The sequence below is a fragment of the Hippopotamus amphibius genome, chromosome 3 (genome assembly GCF_030028045.1).
Source record: "Hippopotamus amphibius kiboko isolate mHipAmp2 chromosome 3, mHipAmp2.hap2, whole genome shotgun sequence".
NCBI classification, from domain to species: domain Eukaryota; kingdom Metazoa; phylum Chordata; class Mammalia; order Artiodactyla; family Hippopotamidae; genus Hippopotamus; species Hippopotamus amphibius.
The window spans coordinates 145,482,967-145,510,816 of NC_080188.1; the positions used below are offsets into that span (position 1 = coordinate 145,482,967).

Consider the following 27,850-nt stretch of genomic DNA (forward strand, 5'->3'; position numbering starts at 1 on the left):
CAGCCGCACAAACACCGCCGGAGCGCCGCGGCGGAGCAGGTGAGCGGCCTGTGTGAGGCGCGCGGGGCCGGGGCCGGGCCCGGTCGCCCGCGGCTTGGAGGGCGCGGGGTGGAGACGCAACCCCGCGGGCCGGGCCCTGCCCTTCGCACGCCTCTCGCCGCGGCCGGTTGCGGTCCCTGGGCGGGTTCCGAGGCTGCGGCCCCAGCGGCCGGGGAGGGGCGGGCGCCGGTACGGCCGCGGCGGGGGCCGGCCCGGAACTGGGCAGTGGAGGCAGCGCGGAGGACGGCCCCGGGCCTCGGGCCTTCAGCCGGGCCAGGCCCTCCCCGCCGCGGGAGCCCCCGCCGGGGTGGGCGCGGTGCGGGCTGTTAAAGGGCCGGGGCATTTAAAGGAGCAGCGCACGTGGGTCTCGAAGGCGTGCGGACGCGGCATTGTGTTCCTCCCTCCTGGCTGGCACATGATGGGTGCCCGGTGCTGCCGGCCTGCGGCGCCCGGCCCCGGCACTGCTTGACGGGGGCGGGAGGGGAGGCGGAGGTCTTCCCGCGTACGTGAGGAACAGGACCTCAGGTCCGGGCCTGGAGCCCCCAGTTTCGTTATCAGCGGTGTTTGACTGTTTTATCAGGCGTTTACAGCTGTGAGGAGACGTCCAGAGTCTAGGTTTTGAAGCTGAAGAAATCCGAAACAGAAGCTAGTTCCCATCCAAATTTTATCAATGAAGAAACTCAGCCCACAGAGCTAAAGTGACCTTGTTCAAGGTCACGCAGGTAGGATCTGTGAGAGCCAGGCTTAGAACCCGTTGTGCTGGACTCTAGTTCTGTGGTCCAGCCCTGGGACGAGACCTCATCCCTTTGACAGTTGGATGAAATGCCCCGTCTGTGACTTAATGAGTATTCCCTTCAGAGGGTATACACTGTGGATTGGTGCAGTCCCTGCATCCGCAGTTACAGATAGAGAACCTGAGAGGCATCCCATCCAGATCAGTCACAGAGCCAACTTGACCCAAAATTGACAGCTTTGGTTGCCAGCCGCTCCTGAGAGTAATTGATCTGTACAGACACAGGCTTCCGGTATGGATGCCCCTGCTGGCTACATAGCCCATTCTGTAGACACCTGAGTCTCCAAGGACTTCAGCTAAGACATTTGGCAGTAATTAAAGGCTTTGTGTAAGCTGCTTCAGGTGTGTGAGCCTCAGGTTCCCCTCTCTGTGCATGTGGGGGCAGGGAAATGTGTTAGCAGCTGTGTTTTCTGAGCCCAGCTGGTGAAGGGGCCTCGGGTCCTGTCTCCAGCTCAGAGCTGCAGCTTAAGCCACCCATCACACAGGCCATCCAGGTTCGTGCCTTGGGTGTGCAAGGGAGCATTCAGGGCAGAGGCTGGAGGTGGGGGGCTTGGTGGAATGTTGCTGTGGAGTGGGATGGATGTTGTTTCAGGTTTTCAGGAAAGATTCTGTATATTTGGTGTTGAAGTATCTGTGCACCAAGTCTAGGGTCTGACAGGTGCATGGACGGGAGGTGAATGCCCTGAGCCTGTCTATTTGAGGAAGAGGAGGACAAGGAAGAGCCTGGCCAGAGGCTGCTGCTCAGATGTGCCTGGGGGCCCGTCACCCCTCCCCCCAGCTCCTCTGTGGCTGCTCGCAGCCCTGCTGCGCACCCAGGCTTTGCCAAATGAGAGGCTCCCACCTACCTCGGCCTGTCTCTACATCAGTAGTGATAATAACAACAGCAACATAACGTATTTTATGTTTGTTATATACAATAAAAAGCCATTTTGTGCAGTGGTTGTCACAGTTGTCTTAAGCGCTTCGATCACACTGAAGTAGTTCTTATTTTTACCCTTTTATAGAGGGGAAACTGAGGTTCAAGGAGACAAGCAGCTTGTCCTGTTGTGTGACTTCCGTGACTGTGAGCATCAGGATTTGAACCCAGCTGGCTGTGCCATCTTCATCTTTTGAGTTTTTGCACAGGAGGCATCCCACACTCATGCCCTACCCATGTCCCTGCGCTACTGCCCAGGACTTTGCTGTGTGGTCTCTGTTAGTAACTACCCAGCAAAGCAAAAAAAGAAAAAAGAAAAAATGTTGTAAAGAAACCAAAGCTGTGTGTGTGTAAGGGTGACATTATATTTCTATTGAAGACATGTTTGGCTGTTTTTCAGCTGTTGATTTGACTTTTAGACACTGTTTAGTTGGGAACTAGAAAGACAACAAATGTTTCTGCAAATATTTCCACCTGTTCCCAGACTCTAGCAGCTGGAGGTGGGGCTGGGGGTGGAATGCAAGGGCCCTGAGGCTGGCACACACTCCATGCTGCCCCTGGTCAGGGCCTAAGAGGTTCTCCTCACCTTGAGCTGACCGGATCTGACATGGGCTTCAAACCTTGTGTAATCAGTGTTGGCTTCTTGATCTGGAGGTGGTGAGGCTGCTGTGTTATTACAATCTGGGGAAAAGTAATTTCAAATTGATCCTCAGGGAGGACCAGATGTGAGGAAGAGAGATAATTTCTGTCCAGTCTCTTCATTGCCTGGGAGAAGGGGTTGCTTATTTATCTTTGCTAAAATACAGTCTTCTGGAGCAATGGGAAGAAAAATTTAAAGGGTGTTCACCTTCTGCTGTACCTTACCCAGAAACTCCTTGCCTTTTTAAAAATAAAAGCAATACATGTTCACTCTAGAAAATGCGGGAAATATTTTTTCTTCAAGTCATCCATTAGGCCCCAGCCCAGAGAACCACTCTTAACATGCACTTCCTTTCAGTACTTTATGCACATATCTGTATTCATCTTTTAAAATATTAGAGGTAGGAAACTGAGAATGAAGTTTTGTATCCTGTTTTTTTCTTTTAATATTATGCCTTCAAAAATAATACATATATATGCCTTCGGAATTTTCCCTTCAGTGAGTGTTCTTGGAAAATCGATCTGATGGGGGTGTTGAGCATTTGAACGTGCCATTATTTATCTCACCAGCCCCACAGCAGGACACTGTCCCACCCGCCCTTTTGAATTGATCCAGAGAAGCGTGCCCGTTTCCTGCCCCTATGCGTGCAAGTGAGCACTTCCTGCAGGGCCTCAGCCTGTGTTGCAGCCACTGCCCCCCATGTGGAGCACTGGTAGCAGAGAGAGAGCAGAGAGAGGCCCCTGGCTGGAGTGAGGTGGGGGCAGGAGGGAGCCTTTACGGAGTTTTTAAGGTGGCAGATGATCTCATGAGTGAGTAGGAGACGTTTCCTGACCTGCTGTGTGTTTTGTCGGCTGCCTGCCTGACAATGGCCCTGGCCCGCTGAGTCTGACCCTCACAAGTACTTTGAGCAGCAGGGAAGATCCCCTCGTTGGTAATTTGGAGACCTGAGCCGTAACTGTGGCTTCTGGTCATGGGCCCTTAACCTTTTGTCCTTTTGTCCCTCTGGGCTTCAGTTTCCCTAAATGGGAAATGGGGTGCTCACCGGATGGCCTTTAATAAGGTCCTTGCCAGCTCTGACATCAGTCTACAGACTTGCCCTTTTGTTTGACAAAATGTTCACATTGCCAGCGTGCCCTGGGCTGGGGCTAACGTGGAAACAGGGCCTGGATGAGGCATGACCTTGGTGCTCAGTTTGTGTGTCTGGTGGTTCAGCAGATCATAGCTTTCCAAGAGGGCCATGAACAGGCTTCTGTTGTCCCCTCTCACTGGGTTCCTGCCTTTATTTCACCTTCATTATAACGACTGTTTATTGAACTCTGTGCCAGACACGTTACACATTATCTCTAGTTTTTACAGTAACCTTGCAAAGCGTGCCTGTCCTGCTTTTTACAGAAGAGGAAATGGGCCACGTGAAGTTAAATTGTCCAAGTGTGTGGTTCAAATCCGACAGCTAGCTGATCTGAACTCTGTCCATTTCTAAGGCTCAGCTTTTGACCCCTGGCTTACTGCTTCTCATTAAAAATAATAAAATAAAAGAGGCATGTAGGGGTGTGGTCTGTGTGGCTACCTTCACAGCTTCCCTCTGCCACTTCCAAACCACTCCTTTTCCAGGCTGCTTCAGGAAATGAGAGAAAATGTTTCCTGGGCACTTCTGAGTAGGAAAGGGCAGACAGAGGTAAATCTAGAGCCTGGGTCAAGGTTCAGGAGGTCCCATAGGGTCCCCTGGGGCCTGTGACTCAGGAGGGCGCAGTGGGACTTCAGGGCCTCCCTGTGGGACTTGGGCTCCAGCTCCCGCCAAGGCCACCTCCCTGTGCTGGGGAGAACCATCCGGCAAGTGATGGGCCTCAGGATGCGGGCAGGGTGGATGCGCAGGTGGATAGTGGTCAGCCAGGGCCAGTACATGGTCAGGGGAGACAGGCAGGGAGGCAGGGAGGCAGGCAAGCTGTGGGAATTTCTAAGGGAATTTCTGCACCTCAGGAAATTCTTCCCTGGTATAGGGGAAGGCTGGGAACACCCCAGGGGTCATGGGAGCTCTGTGAAGTAGCCGGGTGACCGTAGAAAGTGGCCTGTTTAAAACCAATGCCACCCTCTTTGAGGGAGCACTGAAAAATAAAATGAACAAATATGACAAAACAGAAACAGACCAAGAGATAGAATAAACTAGTGGTCACCAGTGGGGAGAAGGAAAGGGGGAGGGACAAGATAGGGGAAGAGGATTAAGAGGTGCAAACAACTGTGTATGAAATAAATGATATAAGAATGTAATGTACAGCACGGGGAATATAGCCAGTATTTTACAGTAACCTCATATGGAGTATAATCTGTAAAAATATTGTCATTATGTTGTATGCCTGAAACTACTGTAATATTGGAAGTTGACTATACTTCAGTAATGAAAGAAAGTGAGGGGCACTTGTTCAGTTAGGCCTGCAGAAACAAAGAAAGCAAGTACCCAGATCCAGGCCTTTCTCTGCCACCCCACTTGTTTGTCTTAAGTGCGGTGACTCCCAGTTTTCTTTTGGAGCCGAAATTTCCCATCTTTTTTCCATGAGGCACTAGTGTTTACTATGGCATTTAAAAATCGATTTCCTCCTTAGGTAGAAATCTATTTCCTAGTTAGGTCCATTGGCCTTAAATTTTAAGGTCAAAACCTTTGCATTTTTCTGAAATAAAAATCAGGTCGAGGAAATTGGGTCACCAGGGTTTCCATAATAATTGCAGGAACTGCTGACACAGCAAGGTTGGGGAGATTCTCTGGGTCAGACTCCCTTGGTTTGGCCAAATCAGCATTTGGATCCCATTCAGCTGATTAATGGGAGTGAGCAGTGGCTTCTTTAGAGTTTTATTTTACATCCTAATCCAAGGAGCTTTCAGCCACAGCGCTTTGTTCTGGGAAGGGTTTCCAGAATGTAGTCTTGAGCACCTGTTCCTGCCATCAGCTTCTCTGCATTTTCCTGCTGCTCCCTCAGAGAGAAGGGAGAGCTGGTTGCTATGTGGTTGACAGGATTTGACATCAGCAGTAGGAGAGCCACCCAGCCCCACCCCCACCTGCCTGTGAGTCAGCCTCCTGGCGGGAGTTCTTGGCATCACTGGTGCTCTGATGTGGACAAACATCTAGCAAGAAGGTTGTTTATCTGCATACATTTGAGTGGTGATTTTTCCCTCCAAGGATTGCAGAGTACCATCAGCTTTCAATTCCAACTCAGAAGCAAAAGGAGTACACCCCAGCTGCTCTGTTCTTCAGGAGCCAGGTATTAAGAGGGGTTAGGAGAAGGTGTAAAAGCCGCTTCCTGAGTCCATCTGTTCCCCCCAGTCCAGTGAGAGGGGATGTGAGAGGGGAGAATGCAGGATGGAAGAAAATCTGTCTCAATGTTGACACTTGTCATTTCCCTTTAAAAAATCCGTAGCTTTACAAAAAATGCCAGACACAATACCTTTATTATAGAAGCTTTGAGAAATGCAGAAAAATGTAAAGTATCACCCACAATCTCACTATCCAAAGATAACCACCTTTAATGTTTTGTATTATTTCCTGCCAATCCTTCATGTACATACATTTTCTAAGAAAATTCAGATGGTTATGTATGTGAAGTTTTATATCTATTGAATTTAACATCTTGTTTTTTCATGTTAGTAAATATTCTTTAAAGATTCTTAGTAGTTATATAATAGACCCCATCAGATGGATATATTATCATTACAGAGTCAGAAATCTTAGTCATTTTCACTTTAAAAAAAATTATAAATGACTGCAACAACCATGTTTTTATGTAAATCTTTTATTATTTTCTTAGGACAGATTCCGAGAAGTAGCATTTCAGGATCAAAAGGTATGAATGTTTTTAAAGCTCTCTATTTTTACTGCCTTAAGAAAGGCTGGTCCAGTTTGTACCAGCGATGCTTGAGACCCAGTTTTTCCACATCCTCCTTTGAGGTGGGCATTGCCTGAGGACTTTTTCAGCCAGATCACTCTCTTCTTCCCCTGCGGCTCTCCTGGTCTGAAAAGCTCCTGCTCATCTGCCTCCCCAGTGGCTCTCTGATAAGGCACAGGGTATTCAGGAGAAAGGACTGATCGTTCTTCCATGCCCCCATTCAGCGAGCAAGTTGTGCAGAGCAGTAGGTGTGCCAAGGTAGGTGAGTGAGGGCCCTGCCCCTGCCACAGGGAGGTGAACTGTAACTGGATACTTTCAGTACCAAGCTTGGGCCCTGACTGGGGCATCTGATTACTTGGCAGGAGCAGCTCCAGGGAAGGTCTAACACCAGCCTAAGAATCACCAGGGACTGTCTCAAAATGCAGGTCCCTGGACCTTTGACCAGGATGGAACTTAGGATGTGCTTTTTAAATAAGCACCCTCGCGTAGTGTTTAAGAGCACAGAACCTAACTATCTAGGTGCAAAGATGACTTTGAACCTATCACTTTTTAAATCTGTTTCCTCATCTGTAAAATGGGGAAGAATTGCAGTACCTCATACCTGACTGCTGTGTTTAGCTCATAGTGACGGCTTTGCAGCTGTTCTACCACCACGCTTCAGGTGGCCTGGACCTCTTTGAGAAACAGCATTTCAAGCATCCTACAGCTTTCTGAAAGTCCTAAGCCATGCTCTCAGGTGCTAGGAGCTCCAAGAGTCACCTCCACCTATCCCCACCCCTACCAGGCCCAGAGGGCTCTGATTAGTGTGCCCTTGTTCCCACAGCCAAGACCAGCTCTTCCCTGCTGCACCTGCTCCGTGCCCTGCTTTTCTGGATGTTCTGGGGAGAGCCCAAGGAGGAAGCATTTGTTTTCTGGTGAGGAGGCCATGAATTACATGTGGTGGATGGAAAAGCATGTTTTGTAGTTTTCTGACTTCCTCCCTCTATGCAGTGCAGTGCCACATGGAAGGGATACAGTCCTTTTTTAAGCTCACTCTCCCTGGGCATGTCCTTCACAAACTTCAGGAGGCAGAAGTGCTTTCCTGGGATTTGGTGACTGGCTGAAGAAATGGAAATTGGAAGGACTTTACTTGATCCTAGGTCCCCTGCTTTTCTGTCCCCACCAGCCCCGTAGCTCCTTTTCTCCTTCCAGGGAGCATCTTCGCTCCTTGTTTGTCCATTTTCCTTGTGCTTTGCTATTTGGGAGTCTAGGGGAAGAGGCAGCCTGATGAGGTTGTGGTTCTGAAGGGTGAGCTCGCCCTGTGCCCTGGAGGCTGCAGCCCTATCATTTAGATGCTGGGACCCCTGATCTGCTCCTCCAGTCACGGCAGAGATCGATCACAGGCCCTCCAGAGCTGAGGGAGGAACAGAAGGAAGGAGACTGTAACTAAGTTATTAATTCACAGCCCAAACAAAACTGACATGCTACAAAGCAAAGTATTGAAAGAGCCACTGCACTGCTCCAGTTGGAATGTCCTGATTTAGCTTGAAGAAGTGCAAGCAGCTCTGTGTGGGGGTGCCCCTCCTTGAGTAAGAATGGACTCACCGTTGCCAGAGTGGGCAGCGAGGGGATCTCCTGGGTCCAGGCAGGTGTCTGTTTAGGATTTACCTAGTGAGGCGCAGCCTCACAGAGGAATGCTTTAAGTTTTTCCTCCTGGGTCTCCATTAGGTAGTTTCTTTCATTACTGTTACTGTGGATGAAGGACGTAAAGCTAAGAACGTCCCAAGGCCTCACAGAGCATTGGGCTGCAAAGCTGTGTCCCTTCAAATTGGGCTCTTAGACTCTGCTGGTCCCACCCGGGCTCCAAGGAGCAGATCCACCTCCTGGGCCCTGGGCCATGCTAGTCCTGGGGGCTCCCAGGAAGAGGCAGGAAGGCTCAGCCGGCCCTCTGCTCTCACAAAGCACACTCTGGTCACATCCCTCTTTAATTCAGAAACCCTGACGGGCCCCCCTCTGCTGGCTTCAGCTCCTCCTCCTCAGTCAGGCCCCCACGCCCACCTCCCACGGCCGCGTCCCTGGTCGCCACACTTCCGCCACAGCAGACGGCTGGTTGTTGTCAGAATTGGCCCCGTCCAGTCCCCTACCCCAACATCTGCTTACGAGGCTACTTCCAGGTGCCCCACCTCCTTCAGGCTCTGCCCGGCAAGATTGCTAACTTTTGAGGCCCTTCTCCTCGAGACCTGAGACATCTACTTCCCACAGTGGATAGACGCCCCCCCCCCCCCCCCATTAGTCGTAACTCCAGCAGCACAGTGGCCTCGTCACCCCTCCCGGCAGTTACCTTACTTTGCTTCCTGCTGGTGTCACTACTGCTGTCCCTCCCGTACCTGTCTTATCTCTGCTGAACCCAGGGGAGTGTCGCTGGTTCACTCTGAAATCCCTGTGAGAGCTGCAGGGGAACCTTTTGTAAGGGCCCGAGTCAGTGAGGTGAGCAGAGTCCGGCCCTGCCGTGGGCCTGTGCCTGGGGATGGAGTTGAAGTCCAGCTGGGAGTAGTCCAGGCCACAGCCTGGGGCACTGTCTTCAAAAAAGGTCACAGCCTCAGACCCTGCCAAGATGAACAGAACTGGCTGACTCGATAGAAGGAACCCGCCTGCTCCACTTGAAAATCGTAAATTCTGGGGGCAGCTGCCATGGAGACAGACTTTGAGCCAAGAGCAGGTCTGACTGTCACTGGTGGCGTGGGGCTGCCCCAGGGTCCCGGGAGGCAGGTGGGGGGGTGCCGGCCCTGCTGGGAGCTCAGCTGACCTGCCCAAGATGTTGGTAGGGCTTCGAGCTCCCCCGGCTGCTGTGCGGTGCTGCTCTGTCCACACCACTCGGGGCAGCACAGCAGTCTCGGGGGACAGGCTCCCTCCTGTGTGGTCCCTCCAGCCTTGGTCTTCCCCTTGAGTCCTGCCCTCAGCTGTACTTCCCCAGCGCGCACGCGCGCACGCGCGCATGTGCTCGCCCCTTGTGGTCTCAGCTCACTGCTCCCGTGGCTGCCACGCCTGACCTCAGGACTCTCATCTCCCTCCTCTCCACCTCAGGCCCCAGCACTCAGCCACCTTCCAGGCAGCTTCCCCCTTTTAACCCCTTTACATTCAGGAGTTTCCTGCATCAAATTCACAATCTTCCCCCCGAAATCTTGTTCTCCCCGCCTCTTCCATCCTACTCCCTGCCTGGCCGTTGTCTTGGACTCTGTCCTGTTTTGTCCCCCACATCTGGTCCTGTCTGTCTACCTCCTACCCTTTCTGGATTCTCTCCCCTCACTCCCATCCATTCTTGCTGCCACCTTAGGCCCTATTCACTTCCCACAATTGTCTCCAGGGAGGTCCTCTTCCCTTCTTTTTACTCCTTTTTCAGTCAGTGGCCAGACTGATATTTCTTTTATTTAAAAAAAATATTTATTTATTTGGCTGTGCCAGGTCTTTAGTTGCAGCATGCGGAATCTTTAGTTGTGGCATGCATGCAGGATCTAGTTCTCTGACCAGGGATTGAACCTGGGCCCTGTGCATTGGGAGTGCAGAGTCTTAACTGCTGGACCACCAGGGAAGTCCCCAGACTGATTTTTTTTTTAAGCTCTTTATTGGAGTATGATTGCTTTACACGGTTGTGCCAGTTTGTGCTGTACAACAAAGTGAATCAGCTGTATTTATATATATATAAACCCGTATCCCCTCCTTCCCACGACTCCTTCCCACCCTCCTTATCCCACCCCCAGACTGATTTTTAACCAGAGATCTGATCTGTCACCTCTGGCCTCAGGGGATGGAGCACACCTCCTTAACACAGCACCAGAGACCATCCACACCTTCACAGCACTGCCTCCAACCCCCAACCCCAGCAAAGCTGGGGCTTGGGCTGGAACATTCTTCACACCCTCCACCCTTCCCTCCCACCTGGGAAAATCTGTCTTTATCAGATGATGTTATCTTCTCTAGAAAGCACTCCTGATCTCTTAGATTTAGTTCCCTTCTTTGTGCTTCTGTACCTCTTGGTAAATACCTGGATTATATAATTTGTCACATTGGATGGTTGGTTTTTTATTTCATTTTTTTAAGGACAAAAGTGTCGGCACATGATAGGAGCTGAACAGATGTTTGTTGATTGAATGGAGGAATGAATGTGCCGACAGTTTGGAGTGGCTGACATTTCTAGTTGGGAGTTTTGCCCCCTGTGGCCTGGATCTCCTCTGGCCAGTCCCTCTCTAGCCTGCTGCAGCCTCAGTAGTGGCTCCTGGGGACTGTTGCTTCATAGCAGTCCTTTGACAAGTGTGTTGTGGGTGATCATTGTGGGCAGGACCTGTGTCCAGGTCTTAAAGCCGCCTCTCACCTTCCACTGCCTTCACCTTGCGGAATAGTGGAACGAGGTTCCTTGTGCTCCTTTTCCAGACTTTCGGAAGCAGGGCCATGCTCACATTCATGGCTTCTGACAGCGAGGAAGAAGTGTGTGATGAGCGGACGTCCCTGATGTCAGCCGAGAGCCCCACGCCACGCTCCTGCCAGGAAGGCAGGCAGGGCCTGGAGAATGGAGAGGGTGCTGCCCAGTGGGTAAGTTCCCACCAGCAGTCCGAGGCCTACAGACAGTCCCCGTCCCATACCTAATGGATGGAAACCAGACATTCCTGATGTGGTAGAGAGGGGAAAGTAAAGGTGAGAATTGGCCAAAAAGGTGGGTGGTCCACATGGTGGGTCCTAGGTCTGTGAGGGCTTGATTGTAGACTCTGCACAACACAGCCTGTTACAGATTGAGTCCGCAATGGACTGAGTGATTCTCTCCACCCCGACCCTGCCCCTTAGGTTCCCCTTCCTAGTGCAGGTTACTGTTTCCACAAGACCCTGAGGGTGAGTTTGGATGCCAGGACAGGCAGCACAGAGACTAAAGGACGATAGGCGGAAACTGCCAGAGGGAACCTTTTTGGTAGATGGCCAGACGTGGTAACCAAGAGATTACATGATTCATGTCTGGCTTTTGAGTTGGGGATGTGTCTTAGTTCCTTCAGGCTGCTGTAACAAAAATACCATAGACTGGGTGGCTTATAAACAACAGCGATGTGTTTCTCACTGTTCTGGGGGTGGGGAAGTCAAGATCAAGGTGCTGGCAGATCCGATGTCTGGTGAGGGCCCACTTCCAGGGTCATTGGCAGCCTTCTCTCTGTGCCCTCACATGACAAAAGTGGTGAGGGAGCTCTCTAGGGCCCCTTTTATAAGGGCACAAATCCCATTCATGAGGGCTCCACCCTCCTGACCTAATCATTTCCCAGAGGCGGCACCTCCTAACACCATCACATTGGGAGTTATGTTTCAACATATGAATTTGGGGGACACAAACATTCAGCCCATAGCAGCGGGGGTGGGCCGCGCTGTGATCTTACCTCTGCAGCCTGCAGGGCGGGAGATTATAACAGTGTGAAGTAGAGGATGTACTTGGGAGAGTCATCTACCCAAGCTACCTCCCTCCTCATCGGGGTAAAACAACATCTGAATTTACCTAAATTCCATTATCCATTTTGCCCATTATAGTACTTTTTCCTTCCAGCTAGCCTTAGTGCCCTTTGCTGAAACTTGAGCTTACTTCTCCTGTCCTCCTCTGGGCTCCTAGAGAGATCTCACCAGCCCAAAGCCACTGCACAGCTACTCCTTAGCCCTTTCTTGCTAGTTGCTGTGTCTTATCTCCTGGAGTTTTTGTGCACTTCAGCTGTTTCAGTTCCTGTTCATTAATAGTTTTCCTTTCCTTCTCAGCTGAATGTATAGATGGAATTCTCTCTGCAAAGAACTGATACCAAAGAGTAGTCACTTTTGGTTTTTGTTCTGCTTGGCTTTGTCTTGGCTGCTAGTGTTATTAACAAGACAGCTAATGAGCCTGAATTGCGGCAATTCCGAAACAGATTCTTGCAGATCAGTGTGTGCCGTCGCCTGGCAGGCGTCCTGTCCTCCTTTGCTGCCTCCTTATTTATACTTTCCCACCTTCCCTTAACCCAGAGCCTTCGAGGTGCTTGACGCCCGGTTAGCCTCTTTGCTTCAGGGCTACAAATTTTGCATGCTTCATTTGGGAGGGGCGGGCAAAAAGTTCAAAGTAATTTCTTCCTCTGCAAATTCCCAGTATCTTATTTAGCATCAAAGAGAGTGCCCACGTGTGCTGACCATTCTAGTTTGTGATCTTTCAACCCAAAATGTTTAATCTCTGCCCTCCTTCTATCACCCAGCCTGTCTCCTCCCAAATTAGTGTGGCCATGTAAACAGAACTGAGTGGCATCCTGAGTCCCTGTACTGCGGGAGAGGACGGGTCTTCGGTGTCCCTTCCTGCATCTGTGGTGGTTAGCGCCATCTCTAAATCTCTAGTTGGACTTTTCAAATGTCCTGGAATTCCACCACTCCCACACGTAAACTACAGCCCTTAGACTGATTCTTACATCTGGAAAGCGACATTCAAACTTCTCGTTTCCGGTTCCAAAACACCCATGTGCTGCGTCGGTAAGGTCTCCAGTGGGGGACATTCCATGGCCCTCACAGCGTGGTTTCCCACAGAGAAGCCAGGAGAGCGAGGAGGACCACGAGGAGGACCCTGACCGCTATGTCTGCAGTGGGGTACCCGGGCGGCCGCTGGGCCTGGAGGAGGAGCTGACCCTCAAATACGGGGCGAAGCACGTGATCATGCTGTTTGTGCCCGTCACGCTGTGCATGATCGTGGTGGTGGCCACCATCAAGTCCGTGCGCTTCTACACAGAGAAGAATGGACAGCTGTGAGTTGGGGGCCGGGCGGGCAGGGGAGCGGGGCTGGGGGAGGGGGATGCCATCTGTGTTGGCCACTGCGCCTGCAGCCCCGTGCCAGCCTTGAAGAGTAGGGCAAGGAGCTGCCCGAGTCCACACCTTGGTCTGGCCGCTGCCTCCCGGCTGTGTGACCTGCCTGGGCACATTCCTGACCTCTCTTGGCCTCAGTTTCCTGTCTGTATGTTGGGTTTGATGACGAGGTTACCAGGAGAATTGAGTGAGTTACTCCACGTTAACCCCTGGATGTTCAGCCATCCAGGCTTAGAACGGTGCCTGCCTCTGGGCAGCGCCCTGGCACGCTGGGTGTCACTGCAGGAGGCAAGCTCTCGGTCCCAGGCCTGGCCGTGCTGCCCATCGCTGCGTGACCACAAACAAGTTGCACTCTCTCTGGGCCTCTCAGTCATACTCCCATGAATGGAAACCAAGGGGGACTAGATGATTTCTTAGCTCATGTCCAGCCTTGCAAGGGAGATTTTGTTCATCTTAGTAAAGAGCACACAGGCAGAAGCAGCAGCAGGAGGATGGGAAGCTTCCCTCTCGTCCCTCCCCCAGTCTCCCTGTGGTAATCGCGGCTGAGTTCCTTCTCTAAATATTTTTTTTTCAGGGAGTTTTTGTTAAATTTTATTCATGGTTTTTTACATGAAAGGAATAGAGAAAAAACAGCCCTTGCCCTCAGGAAGATTGCAGTATGTTGGGGACTCAGAGCAGCTCAGGTGAAGAGCATGAAGAGGCCTTGAGAGTTTCGCAGGCAGTTTGCTTCCTTAGGTCCAGAGCGCGGGATCAGTGAAGCGCCTTCTGAGTTTATGAGCTGCCTGTGCAGCTACTGGGCTGCGTTGGGTGTGGGTAGGAGAAGCAGCGGCATGGAGGCGTCCTGCGCTGGACGGGGCTGCTGGGGAAGTGGGTGTGGGGAACTGCTGGGTCTCCCTGGACCAGAGCGGGGGGTTGGCTCAACAGGGGAAGCACTTCCAGGGGAGGGTGTAGCTGGTGTGGGGGCCAGGGAGGCCTTCGTGAGGCCAGCCAGGCCCTCCCACGCGGCCACATCGGCTTAGTCACAAGCTGAAGTCAGGAGCGGGAGACGGGCTGGAAGGCGGGGCAGCTCGTGGGTACCGCGGGCCGTCCTCGCCAGGGCGGCCAGAGCGTGGTGCTGCGGGGCGGGTGCCCAGGGCGCCTGCACCCCCAGGTCCAGGCTCGCTTGGGGTGGGCTGGGCGTGCTCGCGGGTTAGCTAGCCCTGCCCCCTCCCTCAGCATCTACACGCCGTTCACGGAGGACACGCCCTCGGTGGGCCAGCGCCTCCTCAACTCCGTGCTCAACACGCTCCTCATGATCAGCGTCATCGTCGTCATGACCATCTTCCTGGTGGTGCTCTACAAGTACCGCTGCTATAAGGTGCGCGCCAGCCCGCCGGCTGCCCGCCTCCCGCCGACCGCCCTCAGTGCCTCCCACGCAGCCAGCCGGGCTTTTTTTTTTTTTTTTTTTAACAGAGTTCCTTTTTTTTTCCTGTAAAATAGACCCTGATTTTTGATGCAGGCATACCTCGTTTTGTTGGGCTTCGCAGATACTGCATTTTTTACAAATTGAAGGTTTGTGGCAACCCTGCGTTGAGCAAGTCCGTTGGTGTCATGTTTGCAACAGCATTGCTTTTTAATTGATGCTGTTTTTAAATTGTTTTTAGACATGATGCTATTGTACACTTAATAGCCTACAGTATAGAATAAACATTAACTTTTACACGCAGTGGGAGACCCAAAAACTTGTGACTCACTTTCTTGCGGTACTCTCTTTATTGTGGTCTGGAACCCAGCCCAGATATCACTGAGGTTTGCCTGCACTCTTTCCCACCCCACGCCTGCTCCCTTCCCCCATGGATTACCCAATACTTCTGTGCTTTGAACTGACACGTAATCCCACTTAATTGAGTTCCTCCTTGCAATGTGCATAGGGTCACTTCTTATATTCAGAAGTTAAATTTATTTTGCTTCTCCTTACGAAGAAGTGAGATGTTCTATTTTAGGCTCCTTTCACCTCATCGTTCCCCTCCAAGTTTATTTTTATTTTCCCATTTCCCTTTTGGCTGGGCATGTACAGCTGCTGTGCCGAGATCTTCCAGCGCTGGGCGACGTTCGGGTGGGCCCCCGGCACTGCGCAGCAGCCCCAGGGTGGAACAGGGTGGTTAAGTCCCACCTGGCCCAAATCTTCCATAGAGATCCGTACGCTTTTAGACATGGGTTTTGGGCTTTTTTCCCAAGGAAGGCTTCAGAGCCCTAAAGACTGAAAGGAGGTTGAGCTAGACATTACCTGATTTAAAACTGTTCACATACGGGCACCTGCAGCACTTGATATCCAGGCTGCCACCATCTGTGGAGCAGGTAGAGACAGACGAGGGGCTCAGTCTAGAGGGGTGACCCCTGTCCCAGCTGGGGGTGACTGGGAGGGGGGTGAGTGATGGGAGGGGGGTGACTGGGAGGGGGTGAGTGATGGGAGAGGGGTGAGTGAGTGATGGGAGGGGGGTGACTGGGAGGGGGGTGAGTGATGGGAGGGGAGTGAGTGATGGGAGGGGGGTGAGTGATGGGAGGGGGGTGAGTGAGTGATGGGAGGGGGGTGAGTGATGGGAGGGGGGTGAGTGATGGGAGGGGCATGAGTGATGGGAGGGCGTGTCCGGGACCTGAAACTCCTCAATAAGCAGCTATCTGTATAAACGAGGCAGAGTTTGAAATTGGGGCAGGGATGGCAGGGAGCAGGGTAGGGAGCTCTTTCTTTGGAACAGAGGATACAGCACGTGTGAGGACAGGCTAGAAGGAGCATGGCGAGTGAAAAGCCGGCACTGCTGTGGTCTATAGATGTCACGCGACCACTCCAGGGACTGTTAAGGGGCAGCTCAGCCCTCCATTCAGTAAGATTTACTCCGTGACACAGTCAGGGGATGTGCCTGGCGGTCTGGGCAGGCCCCGGTGGGATGAGGAGGGTCAGCACATTCCCGAGGCGGCCCCTTCCCCCTTTGGGCAGTGCGCCCAGCGTGGCAGACCGGGTGGCCACTGAGGCCCCCGGTGGCCTGAGCTGGTGACTGGTGAGTCTGTCCTCCAGGGAGGCTGGTAGCAGTGACCATCATGCTGCTGTTGGCTGGACTGCTTTAGGATTAGCCCCACCCTTGTCCTTGACCCTCCCTTATTTGGCCAGGAGAGGCGGCACATGTCTTTCTGAGGACTTGTCTGTAGGCCCTCAGGTGGGCAGTGACTCCCCGGGCTGACTCTCTTCTGAACAAGCTACCTCAAGAGCCTGCCCTGACCACTCTGTCTAATGAAGTAGCACTGCAGTGGGTCTCCTGTCACTTTATCCAGCCAAGTGTTTTTTCATAGCCCTTATCACGTCCTGCTAATATGTGTCTGTGTGTTTGTTGTCTCGCCGCCCTCACACTGGGATGCAGAGACAACATTATCTCCAGACCCTGGAATGTGCCTGGCATGTCCTTTCCAAGTGAAGGAGTAGAATGCTAGGTATTTAGACCTAAAGGAGTTACAGCTCCTTGGTATACTTGCTGGGTTAATTGGCGAGAGCTCCTTGAATTTCTGTGCCCTCATCTGTAAAATGGCCACCTTCCAACGTAGGCAGGGAGGAGCCTAAGGAAGAAGGGTTTCCAGGCGTGGGCGTAAGTCCTGAACACCAGGGGCCTGCAGTCACGCTGCCTGTTTCCGCCTAGTTCATCCACGGCTGGCTGATCATGTCCTCCCTGATGCTGCTGTTCCTCTTCACCTACATCTACCTTGGGTGAGTGGCAGCCGGTGGGCAGCAGGGTCCTCCAAGACCCCTCCCCTGTGGCACGAGTGGGTCTGAAGGACCTGGGGGGGGGACGGGTACCCTTGGGCTCCACACCTTCCCCGTGTTGCTGCTCCAGGAACCCGGCCTCCTCGACACGGGAGTGGAGCCTCTTGTTGGGCCACACGTCTCCTTCCGGTTCCTGATTTAAAGCAGATACTCAGAGCCATCCCAGAGGAGGCTCTCTGTGAAACCCTGGCAGGGGTGGTGGGAGGTGGGGCAGAAACCCTTCAAAATTTATATTCTGATCTCCAGCCTGGGTACCTCCTAGTTTATGGGGAGAGTGATCTCTTGCCCTGGATTTGGGACATCAGCTTGATCCAGGGGCCCAACGAGGCTGGAGGGACAGGAGGAAACACTTCCCCAAGCACCTTTTCCACAGGCAAAGGGTCTTCCTGGTTGTGCTGGCACCTGTTTATGTGAACCAGCCAGAGGATAAGATGTCGGTGTACTCCCCACCCTCTTTCATAATTTTTTCAAGTGGTTACATGTAGGGCTCGTGGAAACGGGGAAGTCAGTGTTTGTAAATGAAGCTAAAGGTTGGAAGAACCCAGGCTGGGACTTAATGATTGAGGGGTGTCGTACTGCATCAGGGTCTGATCTCTCCACTGAGTGTCCCAGCCCACGGGCTTGCCTGTGGGTCCCGCAGGGAAGTGCTCAAGACCTACAACGTGGCCATGGACTACCCCACCCTGCTGCTGACCGTCTGGAACTTCGGAGCGGTGGGCATGGTGTGCATCCACTGGAAGGGCCCCCTGGTGCTGCAGCAGGCCTACCTCATCATGATCAGTGCACTCATGGCCTTGGTGTTCATCAAGTACCTCCCAGAGTGGTCCGCGTGGGTCATCCTGGGTGCCATCTCTGTGTATGGTAGGTGGGCCATGAGCTCGTGGGGTGAGCCATGGAGTGATGTCCAGGGCCAGGTCCTCACTGCTGGACCAGGGTTATGGGTGCTGAGAAGTCCCCCCAGCACCCCCGGAGGCCTGGATGGTCCCCCTTCTGAGAAGTTCACCTTCGTAAAAAACAAACGGGGTCCTGTGGAATCATGACTGTTAACATGGTTACTAATAACAGCAAGTGTTTACTGAGCGCTCACACAGGTAAGCACTTTGCACCCTGGAAGTCATTTGCTCCTCAGAGCAACCCTGAGATTGGGCACAGTACCTGTAAATAATGAGCTCTTCAGTTAGTATAGTTGTCCCTTGGTATCCTCGGAGAATTGGTGTCAGAACCCCCTCAGATACCAAAATCTGAGGATGCTCAAGCCCTTTATATAAAATAACATAGTATTTGCATATGACGTACACACATCCTCCTAAATACTTTAAATCATCTCTAGGTTACTTATAATGCATAATGCAACATAATGATATGTAAATAGTTGCTGATGTGCCCCAAATACAAGTTTTGATTTTTGGAACTTTCTGGAATATTTTTCTGAATACTTTTGATCCACAGCGGGTTGAATCCATGGATACAGAACCCAGAGATATGGAGAGCTGACTGTACTGGTGTGAAGCAGTACCATCACCAGTACTACTTCCTACATTTTTAGAGTAAGGAATTTGGGGCTTAGAGAGGTAGGGCTTCAAGCCCATCTTCTGGTCTCTGAGGCACAGAGCATTTCCCTGTTTTCAGCTAGCCTGTTTAGACCCCACTGTGAGCTCCAGCCAGTGGAGGCTCTAGGGATCATGGCTGAAACCTGGGGGTGGGATTGCTGGAGCAGCAGGGCTTGGTCTGAGAGCCTCACCCTGCGGCTCCAGGAGACACTCGCCCCGTTGCTTGGTGTTAGAGGGATGGCTCCTCTCTGGGGGCTGCTTGGGAATAAACATGTTTCTTAATGTGCCAAGGGCATCTTTGCTTTCTCAGATCTCGTGGCTGTGCTGTGCCCCAAAGGGCCACTGAGAATGCTGGTGGAAACTGCCCAGGAGAGAAATGAGCCCATATTTCCTGCCCTGATATACTCATGTGAGTGACCCCCATGCTTCCTTTGGACGTGGGAACCGGGGACTGCACTGGCCATGGCTTTCAGAGTTAATGAGATAGTTAGGCCTTTCCCTGACCAAAGGAGAGGAGACAGCGTTGGTGACCCCAGGAGGGGCTCCACCTTCCAGAGATGAAGATGAGCTGTGTCTTGCTATTACACAGGAAGAAGCTTGGAAGGTTAGAGCAGGAAGAGGGCTTCAGGGGATGTGGTCCTACCCCGCAGCTTCATCCCACCCAGCCTCCAGTGGCACGTGGTGGCTATAGGCCGCGTTCGCATGAGCCTGAGGCTACCCCTCAGCCCTCCGGGCCCCTGGAAAGGGACTTTGGAGAGGGACTCTTAAGTCTCTGAAAGGAACACACTCAGGGTTGCTGCTGGCCTGGGGGCCATGTGCAGGGATCTGTATTTATAAAAGCATCAACAAACGTGCACCAGGTCCACACTTTGTGGTGGGCGCTATGCTGGGTGCTGGGGATGCCGCAGAAACAAGATCCGCAAATCCGCAAGATCCCAGGCCTCATGGAGCTCATGGCCCTGTGGTTTTCATGCCCTCCCATCTGTTATTCAAGTAGAGAGCCCGAATTTCTGGGGCTCAGTTGTCTGCAGGGTGTACTGGGAAACAGTCTGTGAACGGCTGGATTTGGCACGCTGTACAAATGAAGAACCGAGCGTGCTGTGGAGAGCTGTCGGCGGCCTGGTCCCACAGTGTGAAAGCACGTTCCAGGCACAGCCTGAAGATGAGCAGAGACCGTGAGTGGGAAGACTGAGCTGTGTCAGACTTCTCTTCACCATCACTGTGCTCTGATGGAGCTTATGTTCTAGGAGGGGAGGCAGACAGGGACTAAACATGCAGACGTAAGTCAGGAGGTGAGTGCTCCAAGAAAGATAAAGCCAGAGCGGGGGAGGCGGGGGGGGGGGGGAGTGGGAGGGCAGCAAAGGACTCTAGGGTTGTGATGGGATGCTGTTTTATAGAAGGTGATCAAGGAGGTCCTATGTCATAGGTGACATTTGGCCAGAGACCTGCCTTAGGAAGATCTGGTGACAACTCCAAGCAGAAGGAAGAGCCGCAAATGCAAAGTCCTGAGATGGGTGTGGGCCTGGTGTGCTCCGAGCTCCCTGAGGCCAGGCAGAGGGAGCAAACAGGGAACAGGGGAGGTCAGATCCTATTAGGCCATGGTGGGGACTTGGCTTTTCCTGCTGAGTGAGATGTGGTGCCACTGGAAGATTTTGGACTGAGCCTGACTATGTTTTAACAGGACCACACAGGTGGTATCAGGGACAAGAGTGGAAGGAGGAGCCAGGTTTGGAGGCTGAATAATAACCCAGGGGAGAGATGTTGGGGTTTGGCCCCAGGGCAGCAGTAGAGGCATTGAGATGTGCTTGGACTTTGCAGACATTTTGGAGGCAGAATTGGCAAGATTTTCTGACTATTGGGGTGAAGGTTGTAAGAAAGAGAGTCAAGGATGCTGTCAGTTTTTTGGGCCTGAGCAACAAAAAGGGTGGAGTTGCTGCTTACTGAGAAGGAGAAGGCTGGTGGGCGGGTCGGAGGGCAGTTGTTGAGAGTTTAGGTGCTCACTGGACCTTCAGATGGAGAGTTGGAGAGATGGGATAAGAGTTCCGGAGAGAGTTTCTAGTCCAGAGAGAGAACATGTTAGTACCACAGGATCCAGCAATGCTGCTTCTGGACATGGACTCAAGAGAACTGAAAGCAGGAGCTTGAACAGATTTTTGTGCACCCCTGTTCATAGCAGCGCTCTTCACAATATCCAAGAGATGCAAGCAACTCAGGTATCTATGGATGGATGAACAGCTAAACAAAATGTGGTATATACATAGAGTGGAGTATTACTCGACCTGAACAAGGAAAGAAGTTCTGACACATGCTCCAACATGGATGAACCTTGAGGGCATTATGCTAAGAGAAATAATCCAATCACAGAAAGATAAATACTGTATGAGTCCACTTATAGGAGGTATCTTAGGTAGTCAGTGGAACGGTGCTAGCCAGGGGCTTGGGGGAGGGGGAGTGGGTACAGAGTTTCAGTTCTGCAAGACAGAAAGGTTCTGGAGATCTCTTTCACAGCAGTGTGAGTATACTTAACACTATTAAGCGGTACCCTTGAAGATGGTTAACATGACATATTTCATGTTACACGTTTTTTACGACAATAAAACAAAAACATAATTAGTTCAGCAAACTGTTCACCAATAACATTATCATTGTTTTTGTGAGGAGGCAAAAAAAGGCAGTAAGAAGCATCATCTACCCACACCTGCTCAGTGAGTCTGAACCGCTAGTGGCTGCCTGACAGCAGGGTCCCGTGCAGACTTTCTGGGGACACAGACTGTCCTGCCTGCCGCCCAGGCCCCGGGGGCAGCCACAGTTAGTACTGCCTGAGGCCTGACCCTTTTCTCCTTCCCTAGCCGCCATGGTGTGGACGGTGGGCATGGCCAAGCTGGACCCCTCCTCTGAGGGAGCCCTTCAGCTCCCCTATGACCCAGAGATGGGTGAGTATCAAGGGGCTGACAGCCTCTTGTCATCGGGGTGGCTTTGCACTGCACCCAGCTCAGCCCGGCCTGGTCTCTCCGGGAGGCAGAAGGACAGGACGGGCCAGGAAGACCCGCACCCTGGACACGCACACCCTGAGGATCGTGTGTGGGTGGCAGTGTGCTCCTCTACCTCAGCCCCGTTCCTCCCCCTCCCCTTCCCTTGCCGCGTGGACTGGAGGATCCTCTTTATGTCGGGCTGGGCATGGTGGGGGGTGAGGGCAGGGAAGCCCTGGGCTCAGAGAACCCTTTGACGGGCTCTTATCTCTCCCCCTCACTCCCTCCTCGCACGACGATGGACACCCAGAAGAAGACTCCTATGACAGTTTTGGGGAGCCCTCGTACCCTGAAGTCTTTGATCCCCCGCTGCCTGGCTACCCAGGGGAGGAGCTGGAGGAAGAGGAGGAAAGTAAGGTGTCCAGATGGTCGGCATGGGCCTGGGTGGGGCTCCCTGAGGTCAGGGGAGGAGGGCGCGAAGGGAGGAGCGCCTTTCACATCAGAGGTGGCTTCACAGAGTCAAAGAGAAGCCTGTAAAGGTGCAGTCTTGCCGGCAGGCCACGGGAACTTTTACATCCAGGCTGCACCTGTGTGTGACAGACGTTGGTTGAATACCAGCTGTGTGCCCACGCTACACGGTGGGGCAGTCGTACAGGTGCGGCTCTGGGCAACGCAGCCATGCAGGTGTGGGCACTGACCACCCTCTCAGGAGCCAGGAGGACCGTGCAGGAAGACACGGGGTGATGGGGAGCACTGACGGGGTTCTTGACCTGCTTCAAGCGGTCAGAGGAAGTCGCCTGAGGAGGTGACTTCTGAGCTGAGCCCCAGAGGCTGAGCCACTGGAACTCGGAGAGGGGGTCACACAGCGGGGGTGCGTTTCCAGCTGAGGGGACCTTGAGAGGAGAGACCCTGAGGTAGACGGCATGGTGAGTTAGAGGAAGTGAAGGCAGGATGCTGAGACCCTAGTGCGGAGACGGGGCAGGTAGGCAGGCAGGGACTCGGGGCCTTCTGGATCAAAGTGTGGAGTCTGGTCTGTGTCCCCAGAGCAGTGGGAGCCATGGCGGGGGGTGGGGGGGGTGGTTTGAGCTGCGTGGGAGGAGGAACACAAGGGAGGGGCAGGGTTCTGGCCGGTAGAGTGTGCCCTTGAGTGGCCTGAGGACGTCCCAGTGCAGCCGTGGGGGACGCGGGTGTGGACTCTGGGCTCAGAGGGTGGACTGGGCCGGGCAGGTCAGTGCCAGCAGCACTGCTCCCCAGTGGGGCTGACGGTGGGCTGTGGAGCGTGGGGGTGGATTTGGGGTGGAGACTCCCCCAGGCAGAGCCCCGGGTGTTTGGGAGCAGGAGGAGCCAGTGTGGAAGGCAGTCTTGAAGATGCACCCAAAGGCATTCTAATATATGGTTGTGTTCTCAAGGGCATTGAAGTAGCCATTCCATCAGCACACATTTATGGACCACCTACTGTTTGCCAGGTGGCATATGGGAACAGGGAGATGCTGCAGGATTAAAACAGCCTCAGCCCTGGAGAAGTTCCCCATGGGAGCAGCCCAGGTCGGGGGCGGTTACGTGTAAGTACTCAGGGTAGTTGTGGGGAAGAAGATAATGCAGAGGTGGGCCAGGAAGGTCAAGTCCGCAGTCACCCAGCAGACAGGCTGCCCGGCAGCAGCCCAGGCCTGGCCCTGAGCACCTGGGGTCAGCATGGATCCCATCTGGGCACAGTCCATAAGACCACCCCCCCTTCACACACCAGCCACAAGTTCTGGGGGTCTCCAGGCCACTCACACTTCTGACTGACTGGCTACAAATCCGGGGGTTCCCACAGCCCCCTCAGGTTGGAATATTTGCTAGAATGACTCACAGAACTCAGGAAAGTGCTGTACTTACAATTATAGTTTTAGTACAAAGGATGCAAATCAGGACCAGCCAAATGAAGAGCCACACAGGGCGAGGTCTGGGCAGGTGCTCTCTCCCCGTGGGACTAGGGCGTCACCCCCATGCCCCACCCCCTGCAGATGGGTATGCGTATCGAGTCCCAGCATCCAGAGTTTTTGCTGGGGTCTCATTACATAGGCATGATTGGTTGGGTCGTAGCTCATGGAACTGGACTTCATCTCCAGCCCTCTTCTCCCCAGGGGCTGGTCTGGCCCGGAGTCCCAGCCCTCTTATCACATGGTTGGTCCTTCTGGTGACCAGCGCCTTCCTGATGCTCTCATTTGCATAAATGATCCAAGGGGCTCCTGAATAACAAAGACCCTCCTGTTACTGGGGAAATTCCAAGGATTTGGTCTCCCTCCCAGAACCAGGGACAAAGGCCAGTTCGCTGCTTCGTTGCACAGTGACATGGGCAAAGACTCAGATGAGAGAGGAGGAAGCCTTCAGGGAGCCCAGGCTGTTTGGTGGCCAAGAAGCCAGGGGCCAGGCCTTCAAGGGGAGCTCAGACTTCATCCTGCAGGCTGTGGGGAACCGCTAGTGGTTTGTTGCAGGGAATTAAAGTGAGCAGAGCTGCATCCCAGACAGATCCCAGGCTGCAGCAGGGCGCACAGACGGCTGGGGCACCAGGTGAAGGAAGAGCCACAAGGGCCCAACTCAGGCAGCAGGCTGAGAGGAGGCGGCGCCGCCCCATACGCGGATGCACTGGCAGGACTTGGTGGGCAAGGGATGGGCAGGGAGGCGTGGAGGGTGGCGGGGAAGGTGGGGCAGGCAGGTGGGAGGGTCTGCAGGACACACGAAGGGTAGTGAAGCTCAGGAAGGTCAGGCTTGGAGACCCAAGTTGGCGTCACCAGGATATACATGTTGTCAAAACCGTGGGTCCCCAGAAAGTACCCAGGGAGGGGCAGGGTCAGAATGGAAAGTGAGAGGGACAGCATGGGTGACGTTTGCGGAAGGAAGGGAAGGGCGCTTGTGGAGGGCCCTGGGGAGTAGCCAGAGGACAGGGTGCTGAGACAGGCAGCGTGAGGGTTTCCACGGGGGCCGGATGGTGGCCTTGCCAGAGCACATTGGTTGGGAGATGTGGGAGCTGCCGCCACAGGTCTCTGAAGTGCCTGGGAGGTGAGCACAGTTCCTTTGAGAAAGAACTGATTGGAAAAGAAGAGAGAAGGGAGGGGAGAGAGCAAGCAGATCAGGGAAGCAGGAGTGTGTGTGGTAGCAAGAGAGAGACCTGGCAAGAGAAGTCCCCTCTGTAAGATGACGGAACTGCAGTGTTCGCTCTGTGCCGAGGCAGGAGCCAAAGTGAGGACGTTGTAACCAGAGAAAAGCGGAGGGTGGCAGAAGGGCCAGACCAAGGTGAGGTGCCCCTTGCTTGGAGCCCAGAAGGGGAGCGGTGGGCAGACGGGGCAGAGCACGTTTCCATGACGCAGACCTGCTCAATTTTCTGAGTCTGCTTTGTGAACATTTTTATTGTCGATGATGGATAAAATCATCCTGTAAACCAGCGCGCAGGGCAGTTGCGCTAAAGGAAACAAATGCAGGCATTCTAGCAGCTCGTTTCCTTATCAGCAGTGGGTACACTAGTTACAAATTATGTTTACCCTTTTTGTAATTGAAGTATGGTCGACTTACAGTGTACATTTACCTGTTTTTAAGGGACACGCGTCTCCAGAGGACCTTAGGTATCATATGTGTTCTTGAAAGTAGTGAAATTAAATTTCCTAAAAAGAATTTATGGTTCAAACCCAGTGCTCAGTTGGGTAGCCTCCCACCAGCCCCGGACGGTGCATTTTACTCTCTCTTGTCCTTACTCAGCCGCGTGCCAAGCACCAGTTTTATGCAAGTTATCAGAAGTGCTGGCTTTGCACAGCCCAGGATGCAGGTCCCTCAGGCCACAGGTTCCCACCGGCTGCTGTTTTTCTGAGACAGCCCGTCCTCGTCCCAGAGTCTAGGGGAGGTGGGTTGGGCTGGGCACTACCCCGTCTGGCCTCTGAGGTCCGCAGGACTCTGGCCCCTGGGTCCCCTGGGCTGGGCAGAGCACGTGGGCTGTTTGGCTGGGGTCAGCCTTCTCTGCCGCGTCCTCCTGGGGCTTCTGAGGCCTGTGGGTTCCCTCTGTCTCTGCCACACAGGGGGCGTGAAGCTCGGCCTGGGAGACTTCATCTTCTACAGCGTGCTGGTGGGCAAGGCGGCAGCCACGGGCAGCGGGGACTGGAACACCACGCTGGCCTGCTTTGTGGCCATCCTCATCGTGAGTGCGCCCTGGGCCATGGGGCCCCTAGCGGTCTTCACGGGGGGCTCAGGAACCCAGGGGAATTTTCAGATGTTGTTGTCCCTCAGAGGGGCTAGGCAGGGTTGCCGAAAAGATCCTCAAGATGAGACTAAGGTTTGCAGGAGGTTGTGGTCATGAACAGATGCAGGCACAGTGCAGGAGAGGGGGCGGCCAGGGGCTCTGACACCACTGAGCTTGAGCACTGGGTGCCAAGGCCTTGGCTGGCTTTGAGCTGTTGTCTCACCACACCTGTGAGGCAGGGGTGGTGACCTGCAGTTTACGTAAGATGGAGCAGGTTGAGTGCCCGGTCTGTGGGCCTAAAGCTATGAGGGCCGAGCTGTGATTTGAATTCAGGTCTCTGACTGTGGGGCTGTGTGTTTTCCCTCCATGCCATCCAGACACCATGGGGTTCTGAATCCCAGGGATCTCCTGGGGCTTGAAAGCGGGGCCCATCACTTTGAACTCCAGCAGTGAAATTTGGAGGCCCATAGAGTCACTTAACATGGCCAGGTACACATGACGGGGAAGAGCCCTATGGTGATTGCGCCTCAGAGAGGCGGAGGCTCTGAACGGTGGGTACTTGGTGTTCTGCCTGGTGGACCCCGGGCGTCACGTGGCACGTTAGAGGTGAGGCTCCAGTGCTGTGGACATTTTGTATTTGCCCACAGCGTGTGTCAGGGATAGGGTAGTGGATTCCAGGCTCTTCCACTTCCAGGCTGTCTGCTCTGAAGCCCTGCTCTCCCCAGGGAGAGGGCAGGCACTGTGGTCCCCTGCATCGGCTGGATAGGCAGCCACTGTGCCTGCTTCCCAGGGGGTGGGTCACATGGCATCTTGATTCCCTTGATGTCAGCTGAGAACATTGCTGGCTTTCAGTCTGGCCCGTCCAGCCTTGTATAAATATATGGGGGAAAGCGTCCCACCATCAGCTCACACGCCAGCACAGCGGCCAGCCAGGGGAGGTAGTCTGGTAGTGGCAGCCCTGTTCTGGGGGTCGGGAGGCCAGCTTTCTGCTGTCGTGCAGGGAGTCACTACAGGGTGAGAACTCCTGCCTTCAGGTGCCTCACGGAGGTGTCAAGAGGACCAGGGAAGCTGACAGGGTGTCCAGGGCCCCCGAACCCAGGAACTAGAGCATCACTCACTGCTGCCCCTCCCCCGTCCCCGCCTGTGGTCACCACCTCTCCCCTCACCGTTGTGTCCTGCAGGGTTTGTGTCTGACGCTCCTGCTGCTCGCCGTGTGCAAGAAGGCGTTGCCCGCCCTCCCCATCTCCATTACGTTTGGGCTCATCTTCTACTTCTCCACAGACAATCTGGTGCGGCCTTTCATGGACACCCTGGCCTCCCATCAGCTCTACATCTGAAGGGAAGCCTGGGCACCATGGGCTGGAAGCTGTAGGAAATGGTAACTAGATGCAGGTGTATCATTTTACACTCTAGTGCCGTATATTTTTAAGACTTTTCTTTCCTTAAAAAAAAGAAAAAGAATAAAGTGTTGTTTTTACTTCGTGAAGAGGAAGGACCAGCTTTTTGGTGCTAGTTGTTTTGTCACCAGGCTGCGGCTCACCCCTTTGCAAGCACTTGCTTCACTGACAGGAGACGTGGAAAATCGGTCCAGAGGAGTTGAGGAAGGTTCTGAGATGTGGGAGGGGTGTGGGGCAGGCCCCTGCTCTCGCCCCGCAGCCTGGAGTCCTCTGAGGGCCCAGGCGGAGGATGGTGCACGTATATTCGGGACCAGGAGGTCACGCCTGTGACGGCATGTAGCGCCTGGTCACTCTGGCTGGAGAGGAAAAGCCAGTTTTCTCTGCAAGGAGTGTTCCCAACGCTTTGTCTATGATGTCGTCGTTATCTTATTACCTTTAGGGTCCTTGTTACAGCAGTTACTGCTGGAAGTGTCTTAATATTAATCTCAATAAATAGGTAAATGCTGTTGCAATGTTGGGGCTTGGTCTGTTCGTCAGTGTGGCCCCTCTTCCTGCATCTCCTGGGATAACACATGCTCTGGGCACGAAAGGGAAGAGATCTGCCTGGTTGTGAGGGAAGAAGTTGAACTGCCCCCCTCTCTGCAATCATTTCTTTAACTAGGTTTCCTAAGCAGAGGAGCTCCGAGGAGGCCCGCTGGCTGACAGCTGGGCGGGTGTTGGGCTGGCTGTCGTCAGAAACACTGCAAGGCTGTTGCCAAAACAGAGAGCAAGTGAGCAGGGATGGTCCCCAACAGAAGCAGTGCAGTGGGGGCCAGGTGGTAGCCCAGGAACCCGCTCTTCTTTCCTTCTATGGCCATG

General features: G+C 53.5%; 1 protein-coding gene across 13 annotated transcripts; it reads left to right on the plus strand.

The window, feature by feature from the left end:
* On the plus strand, positions 1-27,504 carry PSEN2 (presenilin 2). Of its 13 annotated transcripts, XR_009052783.1 has the most exons (16): positions 1-39; positions 1,837-1,895; positions 5,558-5,639; positions 6,183-6,218; positions 7,084-7,174; positions 10,668-10,826; positions 12,804-13,018; positions 14,292-14,433; positions 16,742-16,809; positions 17,507-17,727; positions 18,727-18,825; positions 21,266-21,349; positions 21,696-21,797; positions 22,795-22,947; positions 25,435-25,553; positions 26,777-26,789. XR_009052783.1 is itself a non-coding variant. In XM_057728769.1 (15 exons), the coding sequence occupies exons 6-15, from the start codon at positions 10,686-10,688 to the stop codon at positions 26,930-26,932; spliced, it is 1,347 nt and encodes a 448-aa protein (XP_057584752.1). In that variant the 5' UTR covers positions 2-39; positions 1,837-1,895; positions 5,558-5,639; positions 6,183-6,218; positions 7,084-7,174; positions 10,668-10,685; the 3' UTR covers positions 26,933-27,504. The 13 variants fall into 13 exon arrangements, 12 of the variants coding, with proteins under 12 accessions (XP_057584763.1, XP_057584752.1, XP_057584762.1 ...); XM_057728769.1 differs by lacking the exon at positions 22,795-22,947 and having other exon boundaries at positions 2-39; positions 26,777-27,504; XM_057728779.1 differs by lacking the exon at positions 22,795-22,947 and having other exon boundaries at positions 2-39; positions 21,699-21,797; positions 26,777-27,504.
* The last annotated feature ends 346 nt before the right edge of the window (positions 27,505-27,850 follow it).

What these genes read in the sequence shown, in the direction of transcription:
- PSEN2 (XM_057728769.1), top strand. Translation starts at nt 10,686, where the DNA reads ATGCTCACATTCATGGCTTCTGACAGCGAGGAAGAAGTGTGTGATGAG. An exon ending in TTCACCTACATCTACCTTGG is followed by an intron (nt 16,810 to 17,506) that starts GTGAGTGGCAGC and finishes TGGGTCCCGCAG; the next exon opens with GGAAGTGCTCAAGACCTACA. An exon ending in CCCCTATGACCCAGAGATGG is followed by an intron (nt 21,350 to 21,695) that starts GTGAGTATCAAG and finishes ATGGACACCCAG; the next exon opens with AAGAAGACTCCTATGACAGT.